At 40.4% G+C, this 12,377-nt stretch overlaps 1 protein-coding gene and 1 pseudogene across 1 annotated transcript in view; one reads left to right on the top strand and one right to left on the bottom strand.

The window, feature by feature from the left end:
* Positions 1 to 12,377, top strand: part of CHD6 (chromodomain helicase DNA binding protein 6) — a 266,925-nt gene that overhangs the window by 198,145 nt on the left and 56,403 nt on the right. The window contains exon 19 of the mRNA XM_027770197.1: positions 11,308 to 11,472. Coding sequence (XP_027625998.1) covers positions 11,308 to 11,472 — 165 coding nt within the window. The remainder of the gene's footprint in view (positions 1 to 11,307; positions 11,473 to 12,377) is intronic.
* On the bottom strand, positions 4,919 to 5,253 carry LOC106734443 (cytochrome b-c1 complex subunit 7 pseudogene; annotated as a pseudogene).

The following is a 12,377-nucleotide window of genomic DNA, read 5'->3' as shown; positions in this document are numbered from 1 at the left end:
TAACTGCTGGTTCCCATCCCAGCCACTCTTAACTGACTTATTTGATGCTTAGATACCATGCCCTAGGAAACACACATGCTTAAGACTTTGGTTTGGTCTGATGAACTGAATCACACAGATACAGAGTGCCATGGAAAGAGGCATGTGCTATTTCCCAAAGAAGGTTCCTTTTCAGAGGGGATGATACCCTACCCCAAGGGGTAAATCTAGAGTTGGAACATGTAGGTTCAACCGAAAACCTACCAAGATGATTATAGGAGGGAGCATCCTAGTGCACCCCAGATCACACTGTGTAGATAGTCCCCACTTCCCCCTTCATGAATATGCAGCCTATGGGTGCAGACCTTTAGAGTGTCAGGGGAAATGTAGAATCCTTGGGTTAGATATAAAATGCTTGTGTATAAAAAATAAGCTGGGAAACACCCTAAAGTGATTGAATTTGGGTGAGGCTATAGGCTTTAACCTCATTATTCAGATTTTCATTAGAACAAGTAGTACTTTAATGTATTAAGGAAAAATGCCTTTTAAATGTAATAGAGTTAGATTTGGAAAGAGTTTGGAAAGCTAGTGTAAGGGTCAAAACAGGAAGCAGCATTGTGCTTCATTTTGTTCCGTCCACTTCATCTTTTTTAGAGAATTATTTTTTAAGAATTATTTTCTTAACTTTATTTACTTATTCACTAATTTTTTAGTTTGACTAGAGGGACAGAGCGAGAGAATAAGAAAGAGAGAAAGTGAGGAAGCAAGCCGCCATGTCCTGCAGTCAGCCATGTGGGAGCCCAGTGCCCTTAACCACCATGCCACCTGCCGACCCACTGCATCCACTTAATCTTTACTGGATTCTAAGGATGTGCTATAAGGTTTCGCCAGTCTGTCCTTGCAACTGAATAATAAATTGAGGGCCAGAATCAGTTTGAAATCTCACTGTTTAGGCAGCTAAGCCATGCTCCCTTTCTTCCCCTTGCAGTCAGTTGGATCTGTACCTAGTTGGGGTATGTGTGTGAGAGAGAGTTTTTGTTTTGTTTGTTTGTTTTTGCAGACAGGATTACTCGTTTCTCTTTGACCTTTGTTCACTTCAAATATACTTAAAAGTATATATTAAAAAGTAAAGAACAAACTATGAGTCAGGCAGGAGAACCTTAGAGCTCTGTATTTTTCCCAGGGTGTGTGGGTTTGGGGGCAGTTATAGCACCACTGCCTCAATTGTGTCCTACTCCAGGGCCAGCCCCAAGGCCCAGTGGCTAAGAAAACCAGATCCCACATAACCAACCACCCAGTTTGAATCCTGGCCCAAACAGATTGGAAAACACACCGGGTACACGTGCATGTGTATCCAAACTCTCAGCAGGGTGGAGAAGTGAAGAGGAAGAGATTGCGGCCTGACCAAGCCCATTGGGGAGTGTTTCTCCTTCGTTCTAGCTGTCTTTCTGGTTAGCATGCATACCCTCCGGCAATTTTTTTTTTGAAATGTGTCCTACTCCAAAGATCCTGTATTTATACCTTTGCCCATGTGGCTCACTTGACTGTCAATCGCTGTCCTAGTTCTGAATGTTTCTTTCTCTACCTCATTTTTTTGTGTGAGCTTGATGAGGAAAGTATGAAATGGTTTGAGATTTGACTGTAAATGATGTGAATCTCTTAAATATGACAGGACTTATCCTGAAGTGAAGTAAGTCCTCTTAGAGGAGCACGAGTTTACTTCCTGGTGTCTTTTAGCTTCTGATGGCACCGGCTCCCCGAGACAGGAGTTTGTTTTTCTCAGATAACGAGTGTTCTACCAGCAGATAGTCCAGGACTAACAAGGTGGCTTCTCATTGCTATCAGATTCCCAGCTTCCTTCTGTCTCTGCGCCACCATCCTTGGTGTAAGTAGTTTACATCCTCTTGTTTTTACCCAGGGCATGAAAAATAAGGAAGGCAGGGACCAGAAGTTAGCGCAATGGCTATGTTACTGAGCTGCCATGTAGTTGACCGCGATTCAAGTCCCGGACCCAGTGGCTTATACTCGCACCGGGCACGTGTGCATGCGTGCCCCAGAACCCGATGGGAGAATGGAAGAGAAGGGATTGCAGTGTGGCCTTCCCCCATGGGTGGGTGATTTCTCGCTTTCTGTCTCTCTGTCTCTGTCTTTCTGGCAAGCGCACATGCCCGATAGCAAAAATCTCTCAAAAAAAGAAGAAAGGCAGGCATAGTGCTTTTATAGAAAAGCAGAACTTTTACAGATGTCCACATCTCTTTGTTCAGGACTTGAGCTTACTATCTGCGGGAAGCTGGAAGTGGCTCATGTGAACACATTGTTGCTCTAAGGAGGAGTCAGGGTTCTGGGAGTGAGCAGGAGAGAGGCTAATGCAACCAGGGCTCTTGGTGATGTCTGCAGTGTCTCCCACCAGACTTTTGCTCCTAACTTTTCTTCAAATCTCTCTTGTGATTTACCTTCAACGCTGTGTGAGCCGGGGAGAAAATCAGTGTCAGTACTTCACAGTTGCCTGTTAGCACTCCCTTGTATGTATAAACCATATTCTTCACTTTGACCCCTTCCTTTATTTGCTAGAGTCATCCATTAGATCTTACTCCAGTAAAAGAGATTTGCTACCACTAAAGATACTGAAAAAAGGTCTGACATCTTTCTCTTCCCCTCTGCTGCCTACAATAAAATTAAAACAAAAGCACTTTATGTTTTCAAAGTGGTCACCTATAGAGGGAGCTAGGAAATGGTGGAAGTGACAAGGGAAAAAAGCTAGTGTTTTCCAAATATGCTTTTGTGTGTACTTGTCTTTGGAGCTATTTTAAATATTCTAGATCATTATAAAACAAACTTAATTTTTAAAATTCTTTTTTAATTGCAAAAATAGTGCAGAGTTTCAATATACCCTCCTCTCAACTTCCCTTAATGTTAACATTTTATACAACTTTAGTGTGATTATTGAAACTGGGACATTCACATTGGTACAGTACTAGTCACTCTTAACTTATCTGCAGATCTTATCTGTATTCTTTCAGTTTGCCACAAATAGTTTTTGTGGTCCAGGATCCAATCCAGGATCATGCATTTATTTACAGATTGTGACACCATAGCCTCCTTCAATTAGTGGCAGCTTTGTCTTTCCTTATCCTTCATCCCTTCTACAGTTTTGAAAAGGGCCCAATATCCTGAGAGGCAAATGGAGAAGGGATTGTACCATAGCTATCCTCCATGATACAATGGAGGGTGATTTCTTGCCTTCTCTCTCTGTCTTTCTCTGTTTTTCCAGTGAGCACATGTGCAGTATAGCAAAAATCGCTTTAAAAAAAAAAAAGGTACTCTAGAATGTCCCACAGTTTGCGGTCACCTGATAATTTCTCATTAGATTTGAGGTTTGGGGCAAGAATAGCATAGAAGTGATGCTATGTCCTTCTCGGTGCATCATGTCAGGGCTACGGGATGTTAATGTGCCTTACTTGTGATATTACGTTGTTCATTTAGTTGAGATGATGCCTACTGGGTTTCTCCACTATAAATAACTCCTAATTTTACCTTCGAAAATTAGTGAGTATCTTAGAAGTAGATATTTTGAAACTATAAATATACTGTTTCCCATATACTTTTGCCATTAATTTTAGGAGCTGTCAATGTTTCTTGCCTTCAGTAATTATTACCAGGGCATTTGACTAATGCTGTTTTATTTCCATCAGTTCTTCTACACTTATTAATACGAATTATATAAAGAAACCCTTATCCTTTGTCTTCCATTTATTTACTTATATCACTTGTGGGTATTTACTTTATAATCCATTGTCTCATTATGTGTTTTATTTTCGAGTTGTTCGGATTTAGCTATTGGTAGTACCTTCATGTTGGCTCTTGGGTCCTTTTGATATGCTCCAGTCCTTTTTTTACTGCTCCATTACTTTCTGGCACCGCAAGATGTTGAGAGTCATCTTGCATTTTTCTTACCACAGTCTTGGACTTGACCATTTCTCCAAGGATCCCTGGTTCCTGTTATTTGAAAATGACTATTAGGTATGCCTACTGCTTCTGGAGTATTACTGCTGCTAGACCTCTGTGCACACAGAACTAGGAAACATGCTTATATGTGTGAGCACCAAGTGCTTATACCACGTATCTATTAACTCTGTAAACGTCCACCATCGTGAAAGTTCTAATTCCAGTCCAGCACCCCAGGGTTCATTATAACCTTCTCTTTCTTATTTGTAACTTCTTTTCTAAACTCTGTAAACGTCCACCATCGTGAAAGTTCTAATTCCAGTCCAGCACCCCAGGGTTCATTATAACCTTCTTCTCTTTCTTATTTGTAACTTCTTTTTCTAAAGAATGAAAAGCCTGGATATCATTTTCATAACAGTGTATTTACTCATTTATTCACTCCCAAGTGTATACATCAAATATACATCAAGTAGTTTTAGAATGGATATCCTGTATTGTATGAAAAAATAAATTTACCAGATTATAATATTGGTCTATTGTGGGTTTTCTGGTCCTTTAGGACTATAGTGTATAATCAGAACACTGTTTGCCAGAGTTACTCACTTATTTTTTCCCCATGCCACTCAATGTGGTTAAATTAATGAGAAATCAATTTCTAACATTTAAAACCAAAATGGAATAGTTGAATCGATCTCTTATCAAGTGGACAGCATAACTTTTGGAGAGAAATTATTTCAAGGGTCTGTAATAATTCTGTATATTTCATTTTGATATTATTTCATTTTGCAGCTTAATATATCCTGTTACTCAGGTTCACCAACTGTTTATGTTTTGCCCCAATTTACTTTATAATTTTTTTTGGTTGTTTACAATAGACATTTATTTAAAATAATACCTCTTCAGACCAAATTATTTTTAAATTAAATGTTTCAGGCTCAAACCCAACTTCATAAAAATACTTTAAAGGACAACCATATCCAGGATTGCAACTTAATTACTTCTTTGCCCACCCTTTTCTCTCTGTTCTTACCCGAAAAACCTCTTTCAGATATGGTGCAAGGAAGAAATGTTCCTCCTCGTATTTTGTCCATTGCTCTTTAGGCAAGATCTGCTGCCTCATGGTCAGGTCCAGGGCTTTCTTAACATGAAACATCCTGTCATTATAAAGGTTCTCAGGAAGTCTTCTTATGGCTTCCTTCACATCTTCATTCTCATGTATTGTATCATCTCACATTAACCTCAGTTTATTGAATCCTGCAGCATTGTAATACCATTTTGAGTACCATCCAGCCACCACCCTGATGCGGAAACGGCAGGCCTGCTCACCATTTTGACCCAAGAGTGAAGCATTGCCTTCTACCTTATAATTTTTGCTTTCTTTCTAAATACATACATAGAGACACACCTTTTCTGGGGGGAAGGGGTCTGAAGCATTTGCGATTAAGTTGCAAGTACTATAGCCTTTTATCCCCTAAATACTTTGGTGTTTTTTTTGTTTGTTTTGGTTTGGTTTGGTTTGGTTTTTTAATTTGTCAGAGGGCATGTGTATTCATTAGAGAGAGAGAAAGTGAGAAAGTGCTTTCTCCTTCTATGGGAGATGAACATGCCACTGTCTTTTCTCTTTCTCCCTCCTTCTGAGATTTTGGGCACACATGCAGTGCACCTGACATGTTTCGCAAGCTGCTAGGTCCAGGACAAACCACACAGTTAGCCATGTGAGATCCAGCCACCTTAACCACCATGCCACATACTGGCCTTGGTGTGTGTGTGTGTATGTGTGTGTATATATATATATATACACATTTTTTTTTTTTTGGAGAGGTTTTCGCTATAGGGCGCGTGCACTCACCAGAGAGACAGAAAGTGAGAAATCACCCCCCCCCCAGAGGGATGGCCATGCCACAGTCCCTTCTCCTCCATTCTCCTCTTGGAATCTTGGGCACGCATGCACACACATCCAGCATGAGTTTAAGCCACCGGGTCCGAGACTTGAACCACGGTCAACTACGTGGGAGTCCGGCAACATAGCCATTACGCCAATGCTGGTCCCAGTGCATATTTTTTAAGTGTAAAGGCTTTCTTTCCTATAAACACAGTTCAGTTCTCAGAAGCGAGAAATGAGAATATTATTCTCCAGTCCGCAGCCCATATTCAAATATTATAAATTCTCTTGTCTTAATAGCTGTTTTTCCCCCAGTCAAGGTCCATCCAGGATCATCTCTACATATAGTTGTCTCATCTCTTTAGTCTCCCCAAATCTGGGTCAGTTTTTTGGTCTTTGTCTTTTATGACCTGTAAGTTTTCAGAGAGTACTGTCCAGTTGTTTGTAAGTCCCCTTCAGTTTGAGTTGCCTGCATTTCCTCAGGACTGCATCCTGCTTTAGTGCTAACAGAATCAGTGTGTTCTGCCCAGGAGCATGCTGTCCACCTGTCTGAGGAGGTCTCTCAGGACTTGGATCACTTAGTTAAGTGGTGTCTATCAGATTTCTCCACTGTAAAGTTTATATTTCTCTCTTTGAAATTAGTAAGTAATTTGGAGTAAATATGTTGAGATTGCTTGTTCCTCATCAAAGTTTCACTCACTGGTTTTAGCTTCCCTTGATTATTTTTATCTGAATCAGTCATCACAGATGGTTACAAAGTGATTTTCTAATTTCTCACTCTGCATTTGTTAGTTGGCAGTCTACTTATAAGAAGAGTTTTCCCTTCTCCCACTTGTTTATGTCAATATGGACTGACTGAGTCTTCACCCTTAAATAAATATAGGGAAAAAAATAAATAAATAGCATAAGAAAATAAATAATAAACATGTGGGGGAAAAGAAACAAACATAAACAAATAAAGGAGAAGAAGGGAAAACTCATGGATTCTTTTTTCATTCAATAAAGTATAATCCATTTCTGTCTTTATTTTGATGTTCATGTATTAGACTTAGTCAGTAGAAATCTCTTCAAGCTTAAAGTTGTTTTTTGTTTGTTTGTTTGTTTTTATTATTGCTAGTGGGCATATATACTCTTCAGGGGGAGAGAGAGAGAGAAAGAGATAGAGAGAGAAAGCAAATCTCAATGTGGCAGTCATGTCACAATCCTTTTTCCTCCATTTTACTGTCCTCTGAAGATTTGAGACACATAGGCATATGTGCCCAATGTATTTTTCAAGCTGTCAGAGCCAGAACTTGAACCTTGCTTAGCTATGGGATCTGGCTTTCTTTGCACAGCATTTAACTACCACACTACGGGGCCAGCCCAAGTGTTGTTTTGATACGTGTCCGTTCTTTGAGTTCTTACTTTCATCCGGCACAGTAGTTTCAAGGTTCATTCTTTTTTCTACCCACAGTCATTTCTCAAACACACCTTGGCTCTATCTTAATGGAAAATTATACTTAGAAATCAAAATCTAGGAGTTAGGTATGTTCATTGCTACTAGGATAAAATTGTTTGGTCTTCTCAGTGAACATAGCTAAAATACACACACAGAAAATAAATATACATTTGTATATAACATATGCATTCCTTCGTATATCCACTTATATGTATAATGTAAACATAAAAACACATATATATCCATATCTATTTATCTGTTTGTATCTGTATGTTTTTATGTATGTGTACACACACTTAACCATGAGTTAATACTGATGCCTCCAAATCATTCAAATACTACATGGTTTGTTCTGATTCTCCTCCTTTCCATATTTTTAACTTCTTTCTCTTATAGTTAAAGACCTTACACCTATTACCCTGTGTGTGTTTACTCATTTATTCATTCCTAGATTTAAGTAATGTCAGGATTGTTAACCCTGCTACTGTAAAAAATAAACCTACTTCTAAGTGTGTATTTAAAATACTGTAATTTGACCATACATACTTAATGGGGTACAACCCTAAGTGGTTGGGGAACATCAGAAATCTTACATTATTTTTAGTAATTGTGTCTTGAATGGGTCATAATGTAACTTTTCTGGAAATACACACACACACACACACACATATATATATATATATACACACATATATATATTTTTTAAATATTTATATATTTTTTTCATATATACATATATACAAAAAATAGAATGAGTGAAATGGGTAAGAAAACTGATGTGGTTGATAATTGAGTGTTTCAGTATGTTGGAAAGAATACAGATGATAAGGTTGATGAAATTTAAATCCCATAATCATAATTCAAACTAAAAATATCAGTATGACCTCATGATATATTTGGTTGTCGGAAAAGTCATGGTGTATTTTTCTCTTTTTCTATGCAAAAATGCCTCATGACTTTTCTGGCAGCCCAGTATTTTGTCTTACATGTGCACATAATTGTTTACACTGTTCACACACAATCACTTCCTACATTTGCCCACATAGTAGGTCTGGAAACATGACCAACCTGTTGGAGCTATGAAACATGACCAGCCTGGCTAGAGAATTGAAAAATGAAGCTGTTCTCATTCCATGAAGAACTTTGCTATGGCCCTGCTGGTAGCCTTGCTATGAACAAGGGTGTGAGATCTGTGCTGCTGCCAGTGTTTGGCAACCTCACACGTAAGCTCATGCCAGCCAGCCACATGCTGCTTCCTGACAGGGTCTGTCTCCCAGAAGGAGATCGCCGTGGTTGAGTCTGAGAAAGTAGGAGGAGAACAAGTTTTGCCTTCCCCACTGTCTTGAGAACAACTTGGTTGTTCGGGATATGCAAATTTGGGGTACTGAGATGAACCACAAGCTTTCTTGTTGCAAAGAGGATCTCTGTAATACAGTGGCTAGGTGGCAGGCACTGCTCAGTCCCCCTTCATCTGGTCCCTGCTACAATGGCCCACTCCTGTTCCCGTTTTCCCCATCAGCCCCTCTTCTATCCCAGCACTCACTAGGCTTCTCAGTTTTTGGGTCACTTTAGCGCTAAGTTAGAAAATTATGGTGTGGGTCTGAGCCAGGAAGTTGATGGAGGAAGGATTTGGGCAGGGCAGGGGTAGAGGCTTCCCTGTCCTGAAGATTCTGGCATCAGGTGAGTCTCTGGTAGGCAAATTTAGAATCTTAGACTCTCTTTCTTTGGTCCCAGTCCCGTTAAAACCACACTCATTGGGATGCCGCTATCTTTAAACAGCCCACCTCAGAGGCAGGGGCTCCTGTCGCTTGTCTGGATCCTGATATCATAATAAGACCCGAGACAGGAGCAAGAGTCCAAGGCTCCAATACTGCTGTCATTAATTCATTGAGGAGCCAAGGTCACTTTGGGCCACCTCTGTCCTAAGTGGGAAAGGATTCTGGATCTCCAGGCTTTGCACACAGTGTGGCCACCCCTCTCTCTCATTGTCAATAAACAGCTGTTCCCTTACTTGGGAGAAAAAAGTATTTCCCACTGAAAAAAGCTAGGACTCCTTGAAAAAAATGTCTGAAGCCAGGTCTGGGAAGGGAATATTAAAGAACTATGGAACATGTTAAAGACAAGGGTAATATTCTAAATATATATATATATTAGTCTTTGATATAACATACAAACAAATACACATGCATGCATATCTAATTCTGTATCCATGTACACACACACACACACACACACACACACACACACACAGCACACCCCCTCCATGAGTTCATACTGATAACTCCAAATCCATTGTAACACCACAGAGCCTATTCTAATCCCTTTTAATTCAACTGGGTCATGTTGAATGAACTCAGGAGCCAACTTGAAGAGGCTCCCACAGGCCATATTTAGACAACAATAACTGCAGTGTGCAGCATAACATAGCAGATGTATTTTAATGTATAGTTTCATTGTGTTCCTTTAAAAACTAATAGTAATAAAAAATTTTATTGGTCACTCTTGGGTGATGTTATTTTGGAAATAGATAAACCAGAAAGAATCAAACATTTAGCTTGTCTTGCCTATATAAACTATACATCAGGGTAACCAAAAAATTGATGAGGGAAATTGTAGCCCCTAGTAAAGTAACACATCTTGGCAGTGATCTTCAGTTCAAAAGGAAGACAAGCAGGGGCCAGCAGGTGGCATGGTGGCTGAGGCACTGGACTTCCGATATGGCTGACTGCAGTTTGAGTCCCGGACCTGCCAGCTTACTTTCTCACTTTCTTTCTCTTTGTTTCTGTCCCTGTCTCTCTCTGGTGAGCACATGTAAATAAATAATAATAAAACTTAATAAATCTTTTTTTTTTTTTTGGAGAGGTTTTTTTGCTATAGGGCACATGCGTTCGCCAGACAGAGACAGACAGAGAGACAGAAAGTGAGAAGAAATCACCCCCCGGGGGGATGGCCATGCTGCAGTCCCTTCTCCTCCATTCTCCTCTTGGGATCTTGGGCACACACACACACGTGTCCGGCTGGAGTTTTAAGAAACCGGGTCCAGGACTCGAGCCATGGTCGACTATGTGGGAGTCCAGCGACATAGCCATTACGCTAACTGCTGATCCCAATAAATAATTCTTTAAAAAAAGAAAAGGAAGACAACCATAGACTAGTGGTCTCTTGATGGAAATTGAAATACCACCTATGAAATACTCTTGCTGAAAAAATACTTGACCCAATCAAGTTTCAAGATATATGTAACTTCTAGTTTAGAGGAAATACAGGGAACAGAGGCCCCTGTTCAGTGACACAGCAAGAATGTAGACAGCAGAGTGTAGATTATCCTATGGAAGACTGTAGAACAGATGGCTGGTCTTTTTTTACGAATAAATTGCACTTGACAAAAAAGAGATTGAAGGTGGGGAGTATCTATGCATAAAGAGACTTGAAACACCATCAACTAATGTTCCTCATTTGGCTCCTCATCCAGATAAGCAAAATTAAAAAGGATAAGCAAGGAAGTTGGAACGCTTGACTAGATAGTTGGTACTAAGAATTAATTGTTTTAACTGTGGCATTGGTGATACATTGAAATATGTAAGGATGAAACAGTGTTTGCTGTTTGCCCAGAATTTGTTTCCTAGCCATCTGAGAGGGTTAGGGGTGTGGTAGAAATAAAACAAGGATGTCCATAAGAGGTCACTGTGCTTATCTCTGTTTGAAAATGTCTATAGTAAGTAAAAATGTAAAATAAAAAAGTGATGTTACCAGCTCTAAGATATTTCCCTGGAGAACAGTCCAGCATCCTAGGAATGAGTGCACAGACTCACACTAAGGAACGTGAGAAAACCGTGTCCTGATTACTTTATTCCTAGCACACAGTAGTCACTCAGTAAACAGAGAGTAGAGAAACAAGTAACCCCAAAGGTACCAGTTGGTCTTCAGATGAACTCTGTTCCAAAACCAGTCCCACGACTCATAACTGCAAGAGCTGCCACTCATACCGCATGGTGCACTTCCTCTTTCCCAGGGCTGCTGCCATTACATTTGCTAATGTGTCTATGGCTCCTCTTATTCCCAGGCTCAGGCTCGATGTCACCGTATAGGCCAGAGCAAGGCCGTGAAGGTCTATCGCCTCATCACTCGGAACTCCTATGAGCGGGAGATGTTTGACAAGGCCAGCCTAAAGCTGGGACTGGACAAGGCCGTTCTTCAGGACATCAACCGAAAGGGCAGCACCAATGGAGTGAGTGTGACAGACCTGCTGGGGATTCTTGAGGAGCACTAGCCACACAGCCCAGGCCTCTCTGTGTACTTCGTCCTCACAGCTGTCTCAGGGTTTATTTTCACTACACTGAGTCAGCCCACATCATTGTTGGGTAATTCCCTAAAGCAGAAGATAATTTGGGGTCAGGTCTCTACATTTTCTAGATTGACAAAGGAAATCTCTAGAAGCATTTGTGTGGTAGAATAGCCAGCATACACTACCATTCCAGTAAACAGTTTTTAACCCATGCCTATGCATATAAATAGGTAAATGTTACTATGCCTATCTTATACCTCACACTTTGAGCTTCTTGAGGCTATAATGGGATCATTATCATCTGTGTCTCCTATGGCTCCTAATAGTGCTCACCATATTAAAGGTGTTCAAAGAGTGGTGGTTAGTGAATAAATGTATCACTGAACAGCTTGAAATATGAAGGGTCTTCAGAAAGTTCATGGAAAATGCATATTATGAAAAAAACTGTATGGATACTGGATTTTTTTTTTTTTCAGTTGCCAGAGGGCATGTACTATTGCCAGGGAGAGGGAAAGGGTGAAAGCACCCCCAGTGGGTATGTTCTCACCGCAGTCTCTTCAACGTTTCTCCCTTCTGTCAGGATCTTAGACATAATGGTCTTTGACATACCACCAGGGTTGAGATTTGTACCATGGTTGGCCATATGAGATCTGTGTTCCTTAACCGCTAGACTACAGGGACAGTCCTTTCCACTAACATTTTTTTTTTGAGAGGTTTTCGCTATAGGGCACGTGCGCTTGCCAGACAGAGAGAGACATAGAGACAGAAAGCGAGAAATCACCCCCCAGGGGGGATGGATGGTCACACCGCAATCCCTTCTCCTCCATTCTCCTCTCGGGATCTTGGGC

This window comes from Tupaia chinensis, unplaced genomic scaffold (genome assembly GCF_000334495.1).
Source record: "Tupaia chinensis unplaced genomic scaffold, TupChi_1.0 Scaffold000115_1, whole genome shotgun sequence".
NCBI lineage: Eukaryota > Metazoa > Chordata > Mammalia > Scandentia > Tupaiidae > Tupaia > Tupaia belangeri.
The sequence above is the reverse complement of the archived record's forward strand: the minus strand, read 5'-3'. Positions and strand labels throughout refer to the sequence as shown.